The 24,083-nt window shown below is 45.8% G+C and overlaps 1 protein-coding gene across 11 annotated transcripts in view; it reads right to left on the minus strand.

Moving 5' to 3' along the window:
• TCF3 (transcription factor 3) overlaps positions 1 to 24,083 on the minus strand; it is a 105,457-nt gene that overhangs the window by 69,803 nt on the left and 11,571 nt on the right. For all 11 annotated transcript variants that reach the window (XM_035119262.2, XM_035119259.2, XM_035119256.2 and 8 more), the window contains exons 2-3: positions 22,562 to 22,662; positions 14,670 to 14,742 (exon numbers count right to left, since the gene is read on the minus strand). In XM_035119262.2, the coding sequence (XP_034975153.1) occupies positions 14,670 to 14,742; positions 22,562 to 22,633 (145 nt within the window). In that variant the 5' untranslated portion in view covers positions 22,634 to 22,662. The remainder of the gene's footprint in view (positions 1 to 14,669; positions 14,743 to 22,561; positions 22,663 to 24,083) is intronic.

Below are 24,083 nucleotides of genomic sequence, written 5' to 3' on the forward strand. Positions count from 1 at the left end.
GTTTTACAGACCTGGAAAAACTAGGATGGTCCCCGTTTGTGCCACCTGATGCCTACTAAAGTCGGAATCCGCAACACCACGTTTGGCCGTTTGTGGCGGAGAAAAAGTATTTCCTACTTCTGGGAAATGAATACACCTGCTTCCTACTTTTCCAGAGTCTTAGGCCGGCTTGTGATTTACAGGCAAGTAGGAATCTCACCCAAAATATACATTACCAGTGCCCAGAAATATGGCAATTTGTTGGGGGTGGGGAGCCCAGAACGTCTGACAGAAACAAGAGACTGACGAAACGAAGCCTGGGAGAGGTCTCGAGGGACACACGCAAATTAAAAAATATAAAAAGTTGCATTTTCGTTTGCAGGCGATGGCGACAGACCAGTCTAAGTCTCTCTGCAACCATTTAACTGTACTGCAGACCAGCTTCTGAGCTTAAATGGTGGGGGGTGGGAGGGAGGAGAGAAAGAGATACCGAGAAATGTAGATTATCCAGCACTTCAAAAATAGTCTGCGTTAAAAGAGGCTGCCCGGAAATTCTAAATCCTGCCATGCCCAGGTCCTCTTCAGTTCTGTTTACAGTGGTACCTTGGTTCTCAAACTTAATCCGTACCGGAAGTCTGTTCCGAAACCAAAGCGTTCCAAAACCAAGGCACGCTTTCCCATAGAAAGCCATGCAAAACTTATCAATCCTTGGTTTTGGAACGCTTTGGTTTTGGAAACGGAGCAAGCCTTGGTTTTGGAACAGACCTCCGGAACGGATAAGTCTGAGAAACAAGGTACCCCTGTATTTATATCCCGCCCATCTGCCTTTGCGCGCTTCCCCTGAGATTCCCAGGGGTCCTTTCATTGCCTGATGATACGTTAACAGGAAAGATTGCTAAGCTGGGATTTTGTCCAAAGGAGCTAAGTGAAACCCCAAACGGCCGTCCCCCCCAAAAAAATAAAATAACCGGCAGCTCATTCACCCATCGGCTTCTGGTTCTCGTGTGCCGAACTACGAATGTGTGTTTTGTTTTGTTTCTAAAAAATAAGTTTACCAAATTTGGAGGGGGGGCATTGAGAGAAAGAGAGAGAGAATTCCCGAGCCGATTTAAAATAGAACGGAGTTAAATTTAGGTTTCGGGACGGCTTCCTGACTTGAAACTGCGGCTCTCCGAATCTGGAATGATCATCAGGTATATAAAAAAGACTTGGCACGTTTTGAGATGCAAACTCTTGGCCGTTGCTGGATAAATTTGCCTGGAACGTCCCCTACCCCCAACCCCCTCCCGCAAAGGCAGGCTTGTCCTGCTTGCAGGAGGTTCAATCCTGAGCATCTACTGTGGTACCTTGGTTCTCAAACTTAATCTGTTTAGAAAATTCCATTCCAAAACCAAAGCGTTCCAAAACCAAGGTGCGCTTCCCCCTAGAAAGTCATGCAAAACGGATCAATTTGTTCCAGACTCAAAAACAAAAATGCAAAATAAAGAGAAAAAAAAAAAAGCACCAAGCTTAATCCGTTCCGGAAGTCCTTTGGACTTCCGAAATATTCAGAAACCAAGGCACAGCTTCTGATTGGCGCAGCCCCCCCCCACAAACAATAGCCGACAGCCGCATCATATGTTCCGAAAAACCTTCGAAAACTGGAACACTTACTTCCGGGTTTTTGGAGTTTGAGAACCAAAGCGTTTGAGAACCAAGGTACCACTGTGCTTAAATCAGTTCTTTGCTGAGAACAATGAGGACTAGAATGTTGCTTTATCATTAGGGCAAAGGACTGTAAATTCGATATTGGATGTCGAAGGTTCTAGCTGAGACTGGGAATGTCTGCCCCCCCCCCGGCCCACCTCGCCCACCAATCTATTTTATCATAAAACCGATTTATCATAAAATCGACCCACGTTCCCCATTATTTTCCTTACAAGCCGCCAGGGTGGATTTGATTTAAATCAAATCAATTTAAATCACGATTTAAATCACTGGTCAGTAAGACTTGATTTAAATCCTTTTTTTACAGAAAGACTCATTCTTGCTGGTATCATCTTAACATTTGCAACCAGAGGAAGCTTTCATTTTTGGAGGGAGGATGCAAGGCTGACTTGCGGAACTCACTGCCACAGGGCAGGCCGCAATTTGCTTTTTAAAAACCCAAGCAGAACTGCTCGCCTATCATATATTAGGGTGCGGTACAGATGTTTTGGGGGAGGCATCGAACCCAGGGCACCCATCTCTTCCCTCGATGATCATTTGTAGATGCCACAACAAGGATAAAAGTAAATTCCCCGCTAAGAACAGTAATTCAAAACAAAAACCATGCAGAAAATCCACAGAGATTTCAAGTCGGTAGGAAAGCAGTGTGTCGCTGCCTCCCCCCCCAAAAAAAAACAGCAAACATGCTTGCGTTCCCCATAGCAACCCCAAAACCTGGAGGCTTTTCAATATGGCGAAAATCCCATTTTGAAACACAGCCGGACTTTCAAATGCAAATAGCGACAGAGAAGGAACATATGGTGGAGGTTAGTTCTTATTTTTCCTAATTAAACGGCGCACTGCTGTTTTGTATAACAATGTTAATAGGGCATTTGCAAGCTTTCGGAAGGGAGGCCGTGGTGTCTCTCCCCCCCCCCATTTTTTTAAGAGAGAGGCGGCAATTGGCAGAGAAAACTGAAGGCAGCGAAACACACACCCCGTCCCCGATCTTCCTTGATATCAACACGGTGGTTTGGCACGTTCCGAATTTAGGGGTGTTTTGGGGGGGGGAGAATAGTCCCCTTCAGATCCCATTGCTGCTTTTTTTTTTCAGACCGCTAAAAGCAACCTCCCTCCCTTTGGCAAAAACGCACCCCGTCCTCGCAGATTCGCATGCTGAACATGGACACCTAATTGGGTGAATTTTCCAATGGGCATACTGTGGTCCCTTGGTCCTCAAACTTAATCCGGTCCGGAAATTCCATTCCAAAACCAAAGCTTTCCGAAACCAAGGCTCGCTGTCCCATAGAAAGTCACGCAAAATGGTTCAATCCGTTCCGGACTTTTAAAAAACAACCCCTAAAACCGCAATGGAACATGTATCATCTCGAATGAGACCATTGATCCATAAAATGAAAGCAAGAATCAATGTACTGTACTGTAGAATAAAGAAGGCAGTATTGTAGATGATAAAAATAATAAAAAAAAATTTTCTTTCCTGCACTGATGATAGCCATTGTTTGGATGGGGGCCTTTTATCCATTTCTGCAGTCACACAATCAATCAGTAGCTGAACTGGGTTCCACACAGTCACAAAAACAAATGAACCGAAAAAGCCTCAAAAACAAAAACGCAAAATAAAGAGCAAAAACAAAAGCGCCAAACTTCATCCGTTCTGGAAGTCCGTTTGACTTCCAAAATGTTCGGAAACCAAGGCGCTTCTGACGGGTGCAGGCACCCCGGAAACAATAGCCGACAGCCGCGTCGGACGTCCAGCTTCCGAGAAACGTTCGAAAACCGGAACACTTACTTCCGGGTTTTTGGTGTTTGAGAACCAAAGCGTTTGAAAATGAAGGTACCACTGTATTATAAGTGCCCATTAGGCTGTGATTTCTGGGATAAAAGTTGGCTTAAACCCTTCTCCTAAATTTCCCTAGTAAATCGGCCCCGCACGCCCCCACGCTGGATTGCAGTCAAGGACCCAATATGGCCCCCAGCCGGAAAATTTTCCCCTTGAAAGTCCTGCCCAAAAATCAGGTGGAATGGTTGCATCTCTCAAACCTGCCCACATCTGACAGCGATACACTGCCACAAAGTAAGCCCCGCTCCGCCCGACCTGATTTCAGCAATAGTTTGGAGTTCTCCCACAAAACGGTGCGGGGGGACAAAAGAGTTGCGCCCATTCGGAGCGAGGGCAAGCAAGCGCCGCCCTCGCTCGGCGCTGGCTTCACAGCGGTGCCAACTTTGCCAAACCTGCCGAGCTGGCAGCAGCTGGGAGATGCCAACGTGCCACCTGGGCCCTGCCTGACGAGATGGATCTCTCTGATTAGAAACACCCTGTACTTTTTTTAAAAAAATATTAACATCCAGTCGAGATTAAAGGGAGTGTTGCGTGAGAAACTTATTTACTCAAAACAGCAACTAACCATTCTGCTAACCCAAACTCCTAGTTAGACAGGATTTTCTTTCGTTTTTCCATCTTGGGTTTTTCATAAACCCATTACTGAAGCGCAGACTTTTTGGTTTTTTGCAAGGTACAGTGGTACCTTGGTTCTCAAACGCCTTGGTACTCAAACAACGTGGAACACTGCAAATCCGGAAGGAGGTGTTCCGGTTTGCGAACTTTTCTCAGAAGCCGAACGTGCTCCGTTTTGAGTGCCACACTTCCATTTTGAGTGTTACACTGAGTTCTGTCTGTTTTTGCTATTTATTTTGCGGCTCTTTTTCGTTTTGTTTTTGTGACTGTGTGGAGCCCAGTTCAGCTATTGATGGATTGATTGTGTGCCTGCAGTACATTGATTATTGCTTTCATTTTGTGGATCAATGGTCTCGTTAGATAGTAAAATTCATGTTGAATTGCTGTTTTAGGGGTTGTGTTTAAAAGCCCGTTTAGCATTCCTTTCTATGGGAAAGCGTGCCTTGGTTTTGGAACGCTTTGGTTTCGGAACAGATTTCCGGAACAGATTAAGTTTGAGAACCAAGGTACCACTGTATTGAAGTGCAGGGTTTTGCTTTTCAAAAAGGAAAGGGGGGGGGATGTAAGACTCTGGAAGTCTGGATCCAATTTTCCCTTTTAAACTCTTTTGCTGGAAAGTCTGAAGTCCATCAGCTTATTATCCTTCGTTATCGACTAGATTTTATAGCCTGCCTTTCCTCCGAGGGCTTCGAAAAGCAGCCGTTTCGCACTCGCGACAACAACCCAGCAAGGTTGCCCCACAGCAGAAAGACTCTAGGAAGGCAGTGGGGGCTGTAGTGGTTAGAGCGGGCATCCCCAAGCTCTGCCCTCCAAATGTTTTGGGACTACAATTCCCATCATCCCTGACCACTGGTCCTGTTAGCTTGGGATCATGGGCTAGGAGAACTAGGAAGAAGCTCTTAGAATCATAGAATCCTAGAGTTGGAAGAGACCACAAGGGCCATCCAGTCCAACCTCCTGCCAAGCAGGAAACACAATTAAAGCATTCCTGACATATGCCTGTCAAGCCTCTGCTTAAAGACCTCCTTCTGCTGACCTGCTGAGAAAGGTGGAGTGGCCAGGCGGGCAGAGATGGCCGCTGTGAACCTGGCGTCCAGAGATCTCCGTGTGGCCACAACGGGACCCGTGCCAAGTCGCAAAACGTGCCTGGTCAAAAGGTAAAACAAGGTTCTAGTCCTCAGGCTCCTGGTTTAAATAGCAACTGTGGCTGTTGCGAGGAAGGTGGCAAATTTTTATTGCGAAGACCTGGAACCCTGGGAAGACTCGACATGCCAGGACGGGTTGCCAAACCCATTTCATTTAGTTGTTGTTCTGCGAAAATGTGCCCGGTTCCAACCCTCAGTCTGACTTATGCAACGTGCAATTTATGCAATTTTTTAAAAAATAAATTTTAAAAAACCTTAACGGCCCGGAAGGGTTTTCTGTAAAATTAAAATCAGCGGGGTTGCAACCAATGCTGGCCTTACTCAAGAGTAGACCCGCCGGAAACAACAGGCGTACCCAACCGGGGTCTATTAACGTCACTGGGTCTACTCTGAGTAAGGCAAGCATCGGATGCAGCCTATGATTTTAATCTTTAGATTGGCCCAATACAAAGGAGTGGAGCAGGGGATGAAACGAAGTGTGTTTTTTTCACTGGGGGGGGGGCAGAGAATGTGTTGCTTTAAAAAGAAAAGAAAAGAGTTTAACCAGGAAGTAACACTCACTTTTAAAGCGTGTCAACTCTAATTCGCAAATTTCAGATTTATACGCAATTCAAAACGAGACCGACAACGCGCTTCTTCCAATTTCACAGCATGTGCGAAAATGAACACGATTTGCAGTAAATGACATTTTATGACCAGACTCGTTCTAAATACCCTTCCTATAGGTAGGGCTTGAGAAACTGCGATACATCGCATTTACTTGAGTCTCAAGCGCTGTCGAATCTAAAGCGCACCACAATTTTCGCAATGTCATTTGGCCAAAAAAGGTGAGCACTGGATTCAAGAAAAATTGGCCCTGCTACCGTGTTTCTCCAAAAATAAGACACCGTCTTATATTTATTTTTCCTCCAAAAAACACACTATGGCTTATTTTCATGCTTATTTTCAGGGGATGTCTTATTTTTTTCCTCCTCCGCCTGCCGCGGCCGGCATTGCTGCTGCGCCTATCACTATGTCTTATTTTCGGGGTATGGCTTATATTCCTTGAATGCTTAAAAATCCTCCTACGTCTTATTTTATGGCTACGTCTTATTTTTTGAGAAACAGGCTAGTAGCAAAGTTCTTCAGATTCAACAACAACAAAATAATAATAATACCTATTTCTCCCTCGCTTGCCACATCCAAGTACTGGGGCTCATGTTCCCCTCTTTGGGAACATCAGTGTGCACAGAACAATTTATTAAACTGTTTCACGTATGGACTTTCCTGAAGGAAAGTACTAGCGAAGACGAGCACATCTTATAGCCCATCCATCACGGACATGCCTATATCTGCCTATAGACATAAAATCGTAAGGCTGTCGTCACGCTGCAGTTTGCATGGCAGGTATAGAGCTCAGAAGAGCTTCAATCTGCTGAATTAGTAAACTGTCGAGTTGGAAGCGACCCTGAGGTTCACCCCCGGGGCAATGCAGGAATATGCAGCTGCCCCAGGCAGGAATCGAACACACAACCTAGGCGTTATCAGCACCACGCTCTAGTCAGCTGAGCTGTCCACTGGAGGCTGATGTTCATGTGTCCAGCATGTGCAATCTAGAGGTTCTCCCTTCCTTACTGGCTTTGCTCAATCCCCAACCTCTCAGTACAGCCATTTTTTGATGGCTGAAATTCTCAGAGCTGAAATGTTTAGCCTGCGGCTGCTTTTTAAAAGTTCAAAACGGCAACATAAAGAATTGGACACAATTGTATATAATAATAAAAATATAAGATTATATGTATTGGGAAAATTTCGGGGAAACAATATGCAGGGTGAACAATATGGAAATAAAACAAAATGAGTATGAGCGAAGTCCAGGGGAGGGAGTAGGAAAATACGGAAAACTGTTACGAGAAATACTGTTAGAGGATGTATATACGGAAAAACCAAAAAAAGGTATTTTTTCACACACAAAAAACGGCAGGTTTTATGGCTTTGCAACCTCAAAACTCAAGAGCTGCCACCTTTGAAAAGAGCTCATTTTATTTTATTTTTAAACTAGAGCGGCTGGGGAAAGGCAGAACCCTTTTGCAACGTTTTTTATTTTTATTTTAAAAAAGCCCTCTGTCTCCTTAATCACAGCAGCGTATATATTAGAAAGGGATCCGGAACAAGCTGGCAAGAAGCCCCATTTGAAGCTTTTTACAGCTCAGGTGAACTTTTTGCGCGCGCACACACACACACACACACACACACACACACACACACACACAGCTCCTCAATAAAGGGCGGAAGAGATTTATACCTAGGTGTGTGCGTACATATAAATATATCTTTCCACGGGTGTAATCCAGGCTGGCGTTTTAATTCTTTGTTTGGGAGACGGAGGGGGCGGGCAGGGAGAAAGGAGGGGGGGATGGAACAACCCTCAGATGCAAAGCCAACCTTCCTTTTTGGAGAGAGATCAAAGTGTGCCAAATTAACAATTAAAGATGGGGGGAAAGAAAACAGGCGCTTGCTCCCTTGATATGCGGTTGTTGGTTTTGGGTTGTTGTGTTTTGGGGGTTTTGCCAGAAGGTAAGCTGCTGTTTTACTTGGGGGTCAAAGGGAGGAGGGAGATTTTGGGGGACCCACAGAACAGCGGAGTCAAACTGGTGGTGCCCGGATGGGAATAGCGAAGGTTTCCCCACCTAGAGGTGTAACTGGACTCCAGATCCCATGGTCCCTGGCTGTGGATGATGGGAGTTGTAGTCTAGAAACATCATTCAGCCTGGACTCTGGGGTCCAGCTCCGAGGGCCTTCTGGAGAGGACCTTCTCCGAGGGCCTTCTCCCTGCAAGAAGCGAAGTTACAGGGAACCAGGCAGAGGGCCTTCTCGGTGGTGGCGCCCGCCCTGTGGAACGCCCTCCCGTCAGATGTCAAGGTAATAAAATACTAGCTGACTTTCAGAAGACATCTGAAGGCAGCCCTGTTTAGGGAAGTTTTTAATGTTTGATGGTTTACTGTGCTTTTAATATCCATCTGGTACACAGGATGAGACCCTCCCTGTCCACAGACTGTCCGGCCAGAGTGGCGCATGCTCTAGTTATCTCCCGCTTGGACTACTGCCATGCGCTCTCCGTGGGGCTACCTTGGAAGGTGACCTGGAAACTGCAACTAATCCAGAATGCGGCAGCTAGACTGGGGACTGGGAGTGGAGACCATATAACACCAGTCCTGAAAGACCTACATTGGCTCCCAGGACGTTTCCAAGGACAAGTCAAAGTGTTGGTGCTGACCTTGAAAGCTCTAAACGGCCCAATATCCCTGAAGGAGAGTCTCCACCCCCATCGTCCATCCCAGACACTCAGGTCCAGCTCCGAGGGCCTTCTGGCGGTTCCCTCCCTGCGAGAAGTGAGGTTAGAGGGAACCAGGCAGAGGGCCTTCTCGGTGGCGGCACCTGCCCTGTGGAATGCCCTCCCATCGGATATTCAAATAATATTTTTTATATATTTAAACTGGATTTTTATAAAATAAAATGCTTTTGGAGAAAGTTACATTATAGTCCAAAGGCTATCCATCAGGAAATAAGAATTTGTTTTTTAAGTTTTAAAAATTGTTTAACCACATCAGTTAACAAACATGGATACACGTCCTACAATGTCATTGTTTTAGTTAAATAAATTGTTTGAATTGTTATGAAGGAAATGATTGTTTTTCTCCTTCCAATGAAGCACAGCAGAAAAGTTGTCCAAATATTAACAGTTAACTCATTAAACCTCACAATGATGTCATAATGATCTGTCTTCTGTATTTCTAATAATAGAGCCAAACCAGTAATTTTTGATATAACTGTAAAAACTACTCTGAAAATTTATTACCCCAAAAATGAAACCTTCATCTAGTTGTCAATATTAAGAATGTACCAGCAAGAACGAGCCTTTCTGTAAAATAAATTAATAATAATTTAAATCAAGTCTTACTGACTAGTTATTTAAATCGTGATTTAAATAGATTTGATTTAAATCAAATCCACCCTGGAGGAGGGAATTGAAATTTCCCGCAACAAATAAATTCTAGGCCGGCGATCCCTCGCCACAGATCACAGCCTATTGTACCACAAAGTCGGTAGCGACCCACTTAGGACACAGTGCCCCACAAAACAATTTACCCAGCGGAACAAGAATACCGCTAATTTAGTCTTACTACACTGGACGCGGGTGGCACTGTGGGTTAAACCACAGAGCCTAGGGCAGGCATCCCCAAACTTCGGCCCTCCAGATGTTTTGGACTACAATTCCCATCTTCCCCGACCACTGGTCCTGTTAGCTAGGGATCATGGGAGTTGAAGGCCAAAACATCTGGAGGACCGAAGTTTGGGGATGCCTGGCCTAGGGCTTGCCAATCAGAATGTCGGCAGTTCGAATCCCCACAACGGGGTGAGGTCCCGTTTCTCGGTCCCAGCTCCTGCTAACCTAGCAGTTTGAAAGCATGTCAAATTGCAAGTAGATAAATAGGTACCACTCCAGTGGGAAGGTAAACGGCGTTTCTGTGTGCTGCTCTGGTTTGCCAGAAGCGGCTTTGTCATGCTGGCCACATGACCTGGAAGCTGTACGCCGGCTCCCTTGGGCAATAATGCGAGATGAGCGCCGCAACCCCAGAGTTGTCTGCAACTGGACCTAATGATCAGGGGTCCTTTTACCTTTACCTTTACACTGGACACAACCCAAGGACCATTTCCCCCAAAACAAAAGCGCCCAGAAAGCTGGATTTTCTGCACCACTTCCGTTCTTTTCCCCATGCTCTAGCTGAATCTCAGCTTTGCTGCCTCCCCGCAACCTATAATAAGTTCAGGGAACCTGCAAGAAGTTGAGCCCAGGAAACATCCTAGACCAGGGTTTCCCAAACTCGGGCATTCAGCTGTTTTTTTGGACTACAAATCCCATCATCCCTGAGCGCTGGGTCCTGCCAGCAATGGACGATGGGAGTTGTAGTACAAAAACAGCCAGAGACCCAACTTTGGGAAACCCTGTCCCAGACTTTGTGTGAGCACTCACCCCCTTCCCCAAAAGGCACTGGGGGTAACAATACAGCAAGCACAACTGTACTCAGAAAGAAGGCACCCCCCCAAAAAAGCCCCAAATATGACCAGAGAAAGTAAAGTAAATACCAAACCAAAGACTGAAGCTATTGAGCAGCCTTTGCAACAAACAGGAAATCAATTCTGCACAGAACAGCAAATTGCAATTCCTGGGAGAAACTTCTCAGCCAAAAAAAGGGAAAAAGTTAAATGGGGTGGGGTTAAAACATCATTTTCTCTGCAGCTAGCAAAAGCAACAAAAAAAACACACAAATAGTCTATAAGGAGTGGATGATTTTTAAAGAATATTTTAAAAATTATGGTATAAAATGAAACATTTTGACAGAACTAAACTGACCCTTGTATTATATAACTATAAGTTTGTAGGGATGTATAAAGAAACTATACAAGAAATATGTAACTGTGCGGTATAAGGTAACCAATAAATATAGTGAGACTAATTGGAAGTCATTTTTAACTTTTTTCTTTACAAGTTTTAAAATTATTTGCATTGTAAACAAATGATATATGTTACATTAATTTTGCGGATTCTGATGTTGTTATTTGTTTGTTTCTTTTATTGTTTGTTTCTTTGTTTGTATACTTGTTTATTTGTTGTCTGTTTTTCTTCCTTTTCCATTCTATGAATGCATGTTATTTTAAAACAATAAAGATATATACTTTAAAAAAAAAAAAAACCCACATCATTTTCTCCCTCCTGCTATCCTGGAACAGCCATCGCCAAGCTAGGGCTCGCCAGATGTTTCACACCAGCCCAAATATCAGGAGGGCACCAGGTTGGAGACGGCCGCCCTGGGAGGGGGCGTCGCCCAACGAAACGGATCCTCGTGGGAAACTGGCAACGCAAAAATACCATCCACCCGAAAAAGCAGGAAGCCTAGCTGGAAAGGCAGCAGCAACAACAACCGCCGATCTAGACAAAGGATGAAGGAACATGCAGAACCCCAGATGTTGCTTTCTGCCCCCCCCCCAAAGCCCAGCAGCTTTAGCCCAGCAATATCCAGGGGATGGCAGACTTTGCCACCTGCAATTGAAGATGCCACGTTCCCTAGATCCAGGCAAGAGGCGGAAGAATGCTTCTATTCTCGAAAAGAATGCCTCTTCCTAGGTTAGGAACCTGTATCCATCGCGACCATAGTGGAGGGATGCCTCTACAGTGGTACCTTGGTTCTCAAACGCTTTGGTTCTCAAGCTCCGAAAACCCGAAGCCCTGTAACGGTGCGAGCTCCCGTTGTTCGGTCCCAGCTCCTGCCAACCTAGCAGTTCGAAAGCACGTCAAAGTGCAAGTAGATAAATAGGTACCGCTCGAAGCGGGAAGATAAACGGTGTTTCCGTGCACTGCTCTGGTTCGCCAGAAGCGGATTAGTCATACTGGCCACATGACCAGGAAGCTGTCTGCGGACAAACGCTTGGCCCATAGAGCAAGATGAGTGTGCAACCCCAGAGTGGTCCGCGACTGGACCTAACGGTCAGGGGTACCTTTACCTTTTAAGCAAAAGCTCGCCCCTTCATGATACTCGGCCCTTTCTCCGAGGGTAGACCCTGCACTAAACAGAAGCTTCCTTTTCCTTTCCCTCTTTCTCAGAAAGGACAAGCGCTGCCAAGGCAAAAGAAATAGCCCAGCCCGCTCAGCCCAGCCCGGAATCTCAAACGCAGCTGGGGCGGTTGCGGCAAGAAGCCCAAATTATTTTGCGAAAAGCATCAAAGCCGGGGGTGGGGTGGGGTAGGGTGGGGGGGTTGAAGAAACCTCCTCAGAGGTGACAAGCTCCGGGCAGAGGGAGTGGAAAGGGGGGTGGGCAGTATATTTGTGTGTTGTGGGGGTGGAAGGGAGGGAGGGAGGGAGAGATTCCACTTTGTTGTAACCACCTGTAGCTTCAAAATTCGGGAACGTGCGCCGACTCGCCCCACTCGCAAGACACGCACGGGCGCAGAAGTCTCTAGAGCACACGCCCCATATCAAAGCAACCCCCCTCCATCAAACGAAGCACATTTCATGCTCAAAATCAAAGGACACAAAAAACCCAAGTTGGGAGATCCAAAAAAATGGGGGAAAGGGGGGGGTTTCCCTCCCCCCTGCACCTTGAACTTTTGCACCTGCAGTTAAAAATAAAAACGTAGACTTCTAACGAACCGTTCTTGCAAACCGGTTTTCTCCAGGTGTGGCCAGGCTACAAACCCCATTGTCCTAGACCAGGCCTAGGCGAACTCGGCCCTCCAGATGTTTTGGGACTACAACTCCCATGATCCCTAGCTAACAGGACCAGTGGTCAGGGATGATGGGGATTGTAGTCCCAAAACGTCTGGAGGGCCGAGTTTGCCTATGCCTGCCCTAGACCCCCTGGGCCCGGGATTGGCTGCTGGAAGTTGGGGGGGGGTCTGGCACAACCTCTGGAAGACACCCCTGGTCTGAGAAGAGGCATTCTCTCGCGGGCAGGAGGGGAAGGAAACCACTCAAGCAGTCAAGTACAGCACTACCTGTTTTGCTAGAGTGGTCCTGCAGGGGATGTTGGTCCAACCAGTCAGAACTTCCTGTTACACCTGGCTGGAGCATCTTTCCTTTGCTTGTGACTAGTAGGTGGGCGTGACCTTTCCAGACCTGCTAAAAGGCCAAGTCACGCAGCCACCTCCCTTCTTTTCCATCCTGCCTGATTCCCGATTCCCCTGGACTTCACCCAGGTGATCTTCCATATGGGCTAAACCTGTTTGTACATACAGTGGTCCCTTGGTTCTCAAACGCCTGGGGACTCAAACAACTTGAAACCCAAACAACTTGAAACCCAAACGCCTGGGGACTCAAACAACTTGAAACCCAAACACCGGTTTGCTCCGTTTTGAGTGTTACGCTTCCGATTTGAGTGTTACGCTGACGTCTTTCTGTTTTTGCTTTTCATTTTGCTTTTTTTTTTTGCTTTTGCGGCTCTTTTTTGTTTTTGCGACTGCGTGGAAACCAGCGCAGCTACTAATTGATTGATTGATCGTGTATCTGCAGTACGTTATAGCAATACCCCCGGTTGCGAACGTGATCCAAGCGGGAGGCATGTTCGCAACCCGCAGCGTTCACAGCCTGAAGCACCACGTCTGCGCATGCGCGTGACGTCATTTTGCGTTTCTGCGCATGCGCTGAAACCCAGAAGTAACCCGTTCTGCTACTTCCGGGTTCGGCACGATCCACAACCCGAAAACACGCAACCCGCAGTGTTCATAACCTGAGGTATGACTGTATTTATCACTTTCATTTTATGGACCAATGCTCTCGTTAGATAGTAAAATTCATGTTAAACTGCTGGTTTGGGGTTGTTTTTAAAAGTCTGGAATGGATTAATCCGTTTTGCATTCCTTTCTATGGGAAAGCATGCCTTGGTTTTGGAACGGACTTCCAGAACGGATTAAGTTTGAGAACCAAGGTGTACCACTGTACAGGTGAAACTCGGAAAATTAGAATCTCATCAAAAAGTGCATTTATTTCAGTAATGCAACTTATTCTTTTTTCCTTTTAATTTTTACAAATGCTTTCTTTTGGAAATTCCACAGTAATAAAACAAATAGTTACAATAATACAAAAATAAACAAGAATAAACATTGCTATTACATTTCCTTCATTGCATTCCATTTATAATTGACCCGCCTAACTACAAATAATTACAATAACAAATAAAGGCTTGACATATTTTGCTTTTCCTGTTTTAATTCTATCTCATATATTGGTTTCAGCTTTTAAGCTGCGTTACTGACATAAATGCACTTTTTGACGATATTCTAATTTTCCAAGTTTCACCTGCATTTGTAACTTTAAGCCGAAAGCCTGCCTTCAGGGATCGGACTGTGCTCTGCTTGATCATGAGCAAAACTTCCTTTTGTTCCTTATGAATAAGAGTGTGGTGTCTCTATTCTTTTAGGAGGGATCAAAGGGGTATCACCAGGAATAACAGAACATATCTCAACCTGGGCAAGCCAGATTAAATAGGCTTCTGAGACTCACACAAGTCTGCAACCAGCTTTCTGCTGTGTAAAAGGGGAAATGCACTCTGCTGTATAAAGAAACTTGCTAGCGAGGATATATTACTCAATATATCCTCTCCTGTTACCCACAACATTCCCACATGTCGCCCCTCTCCAGATGTTGTGCCAAAATCCCCACAACGTCCATCAACACCTCTGATGCTGCTTGCATCAATTATATTTTTATAAATTATTATATAATTATTATTATTATTGCCATGCAGGAAGCTGGAGTCCCGGCAATAGCAAGCGCAAGACCTTAGGCTCCTCGTTTGCGCAACCCTGGAGGAAAAAAAACCAGAAACACGGGGAGATATATTCAAGGTTACCTGATCCTCCGAACTGCGTGCTAGCGAGTGTCGTAGGCCTGTTTTTCCCATTGGCTACTGGCAGCGGAAACATCTGGGAAAGAAGAAGAAGAGGGGGAAAGCAGCGTTAGAAACTCAGATATATATATGCCAGGCGCCAAGCAGCTCCTTAAACCAAGGTTGCGGTCGCCAAAATGAAATTTCCGTTGCTGTTTGGGGGGCAAGACGGCTCTAAAGTCTTGATTTTTTTTCAAAGGATGGTGATGGATTCTCAGTTAACATCTGGCTGGTTCAGAGGACAACCCTGAGCTGGGTTAAGAGCTTTGAGAACTTAAAGAAAAGTCCCTTGATCCAAGAAAAGTCGGAAAGAAAAGCATTTCCTTCCGGGTTTTCCGCGTTCAAGAAACGAGGTACCACTGTATCTTGGTTTATTCCGACCTCTTTTTCTCTTTTTTAATATAATCTTTATTAAATTTCTGTTTTACATCTTAGAAAATTCACTTAAACCACCTTAAAACATTTTGCACAACATAAATACGCCCTGCCTATTTTATATAAACTAAACCAGGCATGTCCAACAGGTAGATCATGATCTACCAGTAGATCACTGGATGTCTGTGGCAGATCACCGGTAGATCACCAGCTCCCCCCAAAGAAGCTAAAAAACTTTGGCTCCCCTTAAAAAAAATAACATCTTTGCCCTGCACCCCTAAAAAACGGGGCTTTCCTCCCTAAAAAAAGCTCAGCGTCACTTTCCTCCTCCCTAAAGAAGCTCAACAACTTTGACCTGAACCCAAAAAGGGGGTAGATTTTTTTTAACTCTGTGAGTAGATTGCAGTCTCTTGGAAGTTGGCCACCCCTGAACTAAACCATTCAAAACTCATTCACACTGTTGAATTTATCTTAATGCTGGGCGGTGGGCATGTTTTCAAGTGTACACATCCCCCCTCCCCATATATTCAATCAATCAATCAATCAATCAATCAATCGTTCTTCTTGTTCTCTTATTTTGTATGTTAGATCCACAAAGTTGCGCATATTCCATCAGTTTATGTTGCGATTCTTTTTTAGTTCGGCCTTCGCTCCCGACCTTTTTTTTTTCTGAATGGGGACACAGACCATTCATAATGTAGGAATATTATCCACAACTCCGAGCAGGGGGAAGTGAAGGCAAGCAGCAACAATTCGCTATGACGCCGTTCTCTGCGCAGAAATAGAATTTTGGTTCCTGAAATGGTTACAGGTAGGTAGCTGTGTTGGTCTGAGTCGAAACAAAATTAAAAAATTCCTCCAGCAGCACCTTAAAGACCAACTAAGTTTTTATTTTGGTATGAGCTTTCGTGTGCATGCACACTTCTCCTGAAAGTCATTCCGATTGTGCAGATAAAATATAACAGACTGAATCCGACAGGATAGGGTCTGAGTGTGCGAATATGGTCCAGACCCAAGGATCCCCAGATAGCGAAGATGTCAGGCATCATCCTGGCAGTCGGGCAGCGTAGATAAAAATCTTTTTCTTTTTTTCCAAAAAAATTGGATTTATTTTTTTCAAAAATAAGATTGTTTTGATTTAAATCAGATTTTTAAAAGAAAATGCTTTCGGAGGAAAAAATATTTCTAAATATAGTTTTCTATTTAAATTACATTACAGTCCAAAGGCTATTCATCAGTATTTGTTTTAAACTTTTCATGTGCGCTAAAACACAGTCAAAGTTGTTGCTTTTTAACTGTTTAACCACATCAGTTGACAAACATGGATAAATATGTTGTAATATTATCACTTTAGTTCAATAAATTGTTTCAGTTATTAAGGAAATGGTTATTTTTCTCCTTCCAATAAAGTACAGCAGAAAAGTTGTCCAAATAATTTCATAATTATCTGTCTACATGTTTCAAATAGAATAGAATAGAATAGAATGATTTATTGGCCAAGTATCAACCATACTTGGAATTTTGCTTTGACTACCGTATATTCGGGCGTATAAGAAGATTTTTTAAGCCCAGAAAATCGCCTCAAAATTTAGGGGTTATCTTATACGCCAGGTACTGCCTGCTCGGCAAGTCCCCCGTGCGCTGCGCTAAACCGGGGACTCACCAAGCAGCGCCAGAAATTGCTTCTGAGCATGTCCGCACATGCTCAGAAGTGATTTCTGGCGCTGTGGACATTTTGGATATGGGCAGCGCGGCACCAGAAATCGCTGCAGACATTTTCGAGTTAAAATATAGAGTATATCCCAAATTCTATATTTTAACTCGAAAATTTGGGGGTCGTCTTATACGCCCAGTCGCCTTGTAGGCCGGAATATACGGTACATTGCAATGTAAAGAAGAAACATACCTCGAACAAACACTATTCCCCTCACAATACAACAGTAGAACCAAATCATTCATTTTTGATGTAACTGTAAAAACAACTCTGAAAATTCATTATTCCAAAAACGAAGCCTTCCTCTGGTTGTAAATATTAAGATGATACCAGCAAGAATGAGTCCTTCTGTAAAAAATAATAATGATTTAAATCAAGCCTTACTGACTAGTGACTTAAAAAAGTCTTACTGACTATAGTGATTTAAATCATGATTTAAAACGATTTGATTTCAATCAAATCCACCCTGCAGCTGGGCATCTTCACTTGGCGGCCGCAAGTGGCCAATAGCTGGGCGCAAAATGTGCCTGGAAAATTTTGTACACCGGGGAAGAGGTTAGCCAGAGAAGGAGAAGGGGGTGCTAGGGGGGGGGTGCAGGCAGAGGCAGCATTTAACAGCACCCAAAATCTGACACAGATTCTCCTCTCTGGGCTTACACACACACACACACACACACACACACAATCATAAGAGTTGGTAGGTGTACCCTGATGTCATCTAGTCCAACCCCTCTGCAGTGCATGAACCTCAGCTAACGCGGCCATGAAACGCAGCCTCCCTAATTCTGCTTCAAAACTTCTAAGCAAGGTCCACCACCTTCTAAGGAGGGACGCGGGTGGCGCTGTGGGTTAAACCACAGAGCCTAGGGCTTGCCGATCAGAAGGTCGGTGGTTCGAATCCCTGCGACGGACGGGGTGAGCTCCCGTCGCTTGGTCCATGCTCCTGCCAACCTAGCAGTTCGAAAGCACATCAAAGTGCAAGTAGATAAATAGGTACCACTCCAGCGGGAAGGTAAACGACGTTTCCGTGCACTGCTCTGGTTCGCCAGAAGCGGCTTTGTCATGCTGGCCACATGACCTGGAAGCTGTCTGCCGGCTCCCTCGGCCAGTAAAGCGAGATGAGCGCCGCAAACCCAGAGTCGTCCGCGACTGGACCTAATGGTCAGGGGTCCCTTTACCTTTACCTTCTAAGGAAGTCCGTCGTACTGCTTTTTAATATATGGGGTGGGGGAGCAAAATAAAAATTAAAAAACTCGCCCAATAAATTTCCTCTCGCCTCTAGTTGCAAACGAAAGTAATCTCCCTTTTTTGAACACGCAACCCCCTCCCCAACAAGAGCTGCAGTCAAAGAAGCAAAATTTCAATTTACTCGGTGAACTTCACCTAGGGTTGACATACCTGCACTGTATTTCAAACAGCAAAAATTTGGACACAAAAGTTGAGCTTCTTTTTTTTGGCCAAAGTTGCAAATGAGGTTTTGACATATGGCAACCCTAACCTCAACCCCCCCCCCCCGAAAACATTCAGATAAACCGGAAACTGCCCCTGTGATCACAGCAATATAAACATGCTTTGGCCCCAGATCAATGCATAAGCAAATATCTCTCCAGCTCCAAACACTCTTGCAGCCTTCCTGGTCAAAGTTTTGCAGGAAAGACCTGTGAAAATATGCATTTTTGATTTTTCTCTTCTGTGCTTTCTCTCCCAACGCTGGGAAGATCTGGGAAGAGGAATGATAGGGGCATATTTAAACTATGCACCTGAATCACAATGTTGTCTGTGCAAATTAAGGCAGTGTAGATTTCTAAAAAATAAAGAAAGAGCAGGCAGCCTTCTGCAACTTAGTTGGTACCATGATGTTGTGGGACTAAAAAGAAGATTTTGTCCATCCCTCAGATATGGCACAGGTTATCAGCAAACAGGTGGTTTGCGTGGGAAATGACTGTGGACCAGAAGCTTAAGCAGACTGCATTTGCAAGTTCAACATTCGCCGAGTTATGGCTCCAAGGGCCATTCACAGCGACTCTTTTCTGCTTAAATAAATTTTATTATGGTTTGTAGAGAAAAACACACAAAAGTTACTCTCTTTTCTCTTTTTTAACCAAACCAACTTTCATATAGATACCATAAAAAAAAACAAAAAGGGGCGAAAGAGAGAAATAAGGAAGGAAAGACTAGAAAAGAGGTTAAAAGAGAAAGAAAGATAAGATTCAGAAAGTTCCCAAAACACAAATTCAAGCCCCCAGGAAAATATTTCAGGTCCTTCTCTAAGGGGACATTTTCCTTTCCACATCTTGATCTACCTATTTAATTTATGGAGCTGCCCCATAGCAGAAAGACTCTAGGAAGACAGTGGGGTGCAGTGGTTAGGGGGTCAGACTAGGACCTGGGAGATCAGGGTTCAAATCCCCTCTCCGCCAGGAAGCTCGTTGGCTGACCTTGGGGTCAATCGCAGCCTCCTGACCTACCTCGGAGGGTCGTTGTAGGGATTAACTGGGGGGGAGCGAACCATGGACTCATTGGAGAAAAAGGTGTGCTATAAATGCAATGAATAAACTCACACCTGTCGCAAAATGCGTTGGAGCACCAAGGAAGTTGCCCATAGATGGAGCATCCCTAGGTTCAGAATGCTGAGGACTAGCGCCTTGCTCTGTTTTTAGGAAAGGAGCTTGCTGTTTTCCATACTGAAGATCCCGGGTTCGCGCACCCCCCCCGCCTCTCCAGAAACACACTTGCCTAAAAAAAAACCCTGCTGCGTAGGGTTGCCACATTTCAAAAAGCGAACACCCAGCCGCAAACGATGTTGAGCTTAGGGGGTTTTCTTTGCAAAAGAAAAATGAAGTTTTTGAGCTATTTTTTAAAGGAGATTCGCCATAATCTAGACTTCCAACACTGGATTTTCACGGACCTTTCAGCGCTTTCTGCCCAGACGCTGCTTCCGGGAACTGCAGTATTCCGGCTACGTCCAGGAAATACCAGACATAGGACAACCCCTAGTGTTGCCGGTCAGTGCAAGAAATACTGAGCTAGATGGACTGAGCTATGTTCTGGCTTAGGATCAATTCCACCTGTGGCGCTTTAAAGTATCGTAAGCACACCAGGCTTTTAAGAAAGCCCAGATATTTCCTGCAATTCAAGGGATGCAAAACCGCACCTTTAACTTTTTCCTTTTTACGCAGCGTCAGAGAAAGAAACAGATTTGCGAATGTGCAAAGGAAACAAGAAAGAAACGAATTAAACGACAGAAGGCAGGAGTTCCCTTAAGTTTTTTCTCTCCCCCCCTCTCTTTGTAAAATTTTCCATGCAGTGTGAAAAAATCCACCTTTAATGCATGCAGTGCTCGAGGACTACAGCTCCCATGATGCAGTGTGCTAAAACAACAACAACACCATATAAACACAGAGAGAGCTGGCACAGAGACATGAAAGGAACCAGCCAGAATCCCAAGTCTACAATTCTATGAATCCAACAGATAGCCCAAGGGCACCGAATTTCGAGAAACCGTGTACAGTAATATCATGTGCAGAATTTAGCAACCCGGGTGACCCCTTGGCCTGACCAAAGTTGAAATGGACTAGAGTAGAGAAAAGAGAGTGACGCTGTCCGCTGTCCCTCCCTGGGTTGTGTTTTATCTCTCTCCGTCCCTGGCCTCCTTCCAAGGCTCCTTATCTTAAAAAGCCAAGACCACACGACCGTCCAAGTTCAGCCTGCATGACACAACGCTCTCCTCCGACCGCACGTTGCCTGCCGAAAGTTTGCCTCCGTTCGGCTTCCCTCAGTAAAATCAACAGAAGGCGCCCCAAAAATGGAAGAATGCCTCTTTTTAAGAGGAGGCATTCCCTCTTGAGAAAGGAGAAAGCTTCTTCCTAGGCCGGGGGATCTGTCCCCCTACTGACGGCGGCCCCGCTTCAACTCCCGTCAGAATAGCCAATGGGGAAAAAAATCTGGAAAAACCAGAGATTCCCCGTCCCTTATTCTGGACTGCATGCAATAGTGTAGGTGCCTCCGTTTAGAGAGGCATTTCCTGCCGACAGATGGAAGAACATCGCTACAAGTGGTCCCTTGGTTCTCAAACGCCTTGGTACGCAAACAACTCGGAACCCAAAAGCTGCAAACCCGGAAGCAAGTGTTCCGGTTTGCGAACTTTTCCCGGAAGCCAAATGTGCTCCGTTTTGAGTGTTACGCTTCTGATTTGAGTGTTACGCCGAGGTCTGTCTGTTTTTGCAACTTATTTTGCATTTTTGCAGCTCTTTTTTGTTTTGTTTTTGTGACTGCGTGGGACCTAGTTCAGCTCCTGATCGATCGATTGTGTGACTGCAGTACATTCTTTATTGCTTGGATTTTTGGGGGATTTTATGGATCGGTGGTCTCGTTAAGATAGTAAAATCCATGTTAAATTGCTGCTTTTAGGGGTTGTTTTTAAAAGTCTGGAATGGATTGATCCATTCGGCATTGCTTTCTATGGGAAAGAAGCGCGCCTCGGTTTTGGAACGCTTTTGTTTTGGACTTCCGGAACAGATTAAGTTTGAGAACCAAGGGACCCACTGTATTTAAAAGAGGCCTTCCCTTCTGAGAGAGGAGAAAGCCTCTTCTTATTATGCCAGGAATGGGAAAACCTACAGCCCTCTAGATGTTCGTTGCCGGAGTCCCAACTCCCTCTTCTCTGGAGTAAACAAACAGCCGGAGCAACTCCACACAACTGGAAGCTTATTTTAGGAAGGGTGTTGAGAACCAAGGGTCTGGAGACCAAGCCTGGCGGTCGAAGGGGCTGGGTATGTTCAACTTGGAAAAGAGGAGACTGAGAGGAGAGAGGAGGAGTCGCCTTCAAATATCTCCCAAGGGCTGCCACATGGAAGGAGGAGCAAGCTTGTTTTCTCCCGCTCCGGAGGGCAGGACTTGAACCCATGGCTTCAAGTGGCAAGAGAGGAGATTCCGACTCAACATCAGGAAGAACTTTCTGACAGTAAGAGGCGCTCGGAGGTGGGATGGTGAACTCTTCCTCCTTGGGAGGTTTTTAAGCAGAGGTTGGCTGGCCACCTGCCATGGATGCTTTGGCTGAGATTCCTTCCTTCCTTCCTTCCTTCCTTCCTTCCTTCCTTCCTTCCTTCCTTCCTTCCTTCCTTCCTTCCTTCCTTCCTCCCTCCCTCCCTCCCTCCCTCCCTCCCTCCCTCCCTCCCTCCCTCCCCATAGCTGTCAACCCTCCCTTTTTTTTGCAGGAAACTCCCTTATTCCAGCGCTGTTTCCCGCTGCTATCCTGGATTGCTGATCCCTTATTTTCAAATCCGAAAGTTGACAGCTATGTTCCTTCCTTCCTTCCCTTTTCTCCCCCCTCTCTTTTCCTTTCTTTCCTTTTCCTTTCTTTCTTTCTTTCTTTCTCTCCCTTCCTTCCTTCCTTCCTTTCTCTCTCTCTCTCTCTCTCTCTCTCTCTCTCTCTCTCTCTCTCTCTCTCTCTCTCTCTCTCTCTCTCTCCTTCCTCTCTCCCTCTCTCTCTCTCTCCCTCTCTCCCTCCCTCCTTCCCCTACTCCGCCCCCACCCTTTCCAAGTCTTCACAACAAGGAGACCGTAGCAATTATGCATCCCCCTTGATACTGCGACGAGGAACAAACAAGTTGGTACCAGCAACCGCTTTTGCCTCCTTGTGAGTTGCCTCCGTCCGACTCCCTCACGCACACAAACACACCCATCCAGCGTAACGCCACCGTTCCCTCCCCTCATGTTCACATGTGCGCAAACCCCGCAAGAGATAAATAACTAGAGTCTCACTTACCATACTGAAATCCAAGAGGTCACTCAGCTCCTTGTCGGTCCCGGCTGCGGCCATTCTCTGCTGCTGGTTCATATTCCCCCCAGATTCAAACGTAGTCCGTCCTTATTATTATTATTATTATTATTCCGCACGGAAGAAAAGGAGAGGGGCGAGGGATGGAGGAGGAGAGGAAGGGATGGGAGCAGAGAGGGGAGGTGGGAGAGAAAGAAAAAGAGAGAATTTATTTATTTAAAAGAATATTTGTGAAACGGAGGAACAAAACCACCCAGAAATAAACGTTTCATTTTGCGATACCATCCCCTCCTGCAGGGATCTGCGTTCAAATCCACAACAAGTGAGTTATTGAATGGAGAATGGAGGATTTTGGGGGGGGAGAATCGGTGGGTGCAAACTCACCCCCACCAATGACTTGAATTCCCCCCCCAAAAAAATGTGCCTCCCCCCCCCGATTTCTGGGCCAGACGGGCTGCGAGGTGACAGCCACAGGTTTTTGCAAGGGGGTGGGCAGCGAATATGTGAAATGAAAACAGGATTTTTATTTTTGCAGGAAGGGAAGGGAGGGTGAAGGTACCGGGGATGCGGGTGGCGCTGTGGTCTAAACCACAGAGCCTAGGGCTTGCCGATCAGAAGGTCGGCGGTTCGAATCCCTGCAACAGGGTGAGCTCCCGTTGCTCAGTCCCTGCTCCTGCCAACCTAGCAGTTCGAAAGCACGTCAAAGTGCAAGTAGATAAATAGGTACCACTCCGGCGGGAAGGTAAACGGTGTTTCCGTGCGCTGCTCTGGTTCGCCAGAAGCGGCTTAGTCATGCTGGCCACATGACCCGGAAGCTGTACGCCGGCTCCCTCGGCCAGTAACGCGAGATGAGCGCTGCAACCCCAGAGTCGTCCGCGACTGGACTTAACGGTCGGGGGTTCCTTTACCCTTTAAGGGAGGGGAAAATAGAGACCACTTCTATCCCTGGGTACTGTTTGAGACTCTGCATCAAATAAATGCCTTTGGCCATCCTCGGAAATCAGAGAAGCTATCACTACCCAGAGAGAAAACAGGACGTAGATAGGGATGCTAAGGCCTTGGGAAGGGGGAGAGATCAGAAAAAGAAGGGGTACAGCCGGTTCCTCCCTCCATTTCACCCCCCCAAATAGGCATGAGAACGGGGGGGGGGGCAGGAACTACCCCACAAGCCTTCACATAACCATGAACAAAGCTTATTCTGTTGACGATAGCAGAATGCTTTTCTCACGTTTGTGCATTTGTGTGAGTGTTAGAAACCCAGATATATAAGCAAGGCGCCCAATAGCTCCTTAAAGTAGGGTTGCAGTTACCAAAAAGGAACCTAAGATGGTTCTAGGGTCCTATTTTTCAAATGATGGACTGGCTGGGATAGAGTCTCAGCTGAACATCTGGCTAGGACTTTGGAGGACAACCCTGAGCTGGGTTACGAGGTTTGGGAACTGAAAGAAGGAAAGTCCCTCGATCCAAGGCCAGTCAGTGTATATATTGGCCTCTTCCAACCTCTCTTTCT

Source organism: Zootoca vivipara, chromosome 6 (genome assembly GCF_963506605.1).
Source record: "Zootoca vivipara chromosome 6, rZooViv1.1, whole genome shotgun sequence".
In the NCBI taxonomy this organism is placed as follows: Eukaryota; Metazoa; Chordata; class Lepidosauria; order Squamata; family Lacertidae; genus Zootoca; species Zootoca vivipara.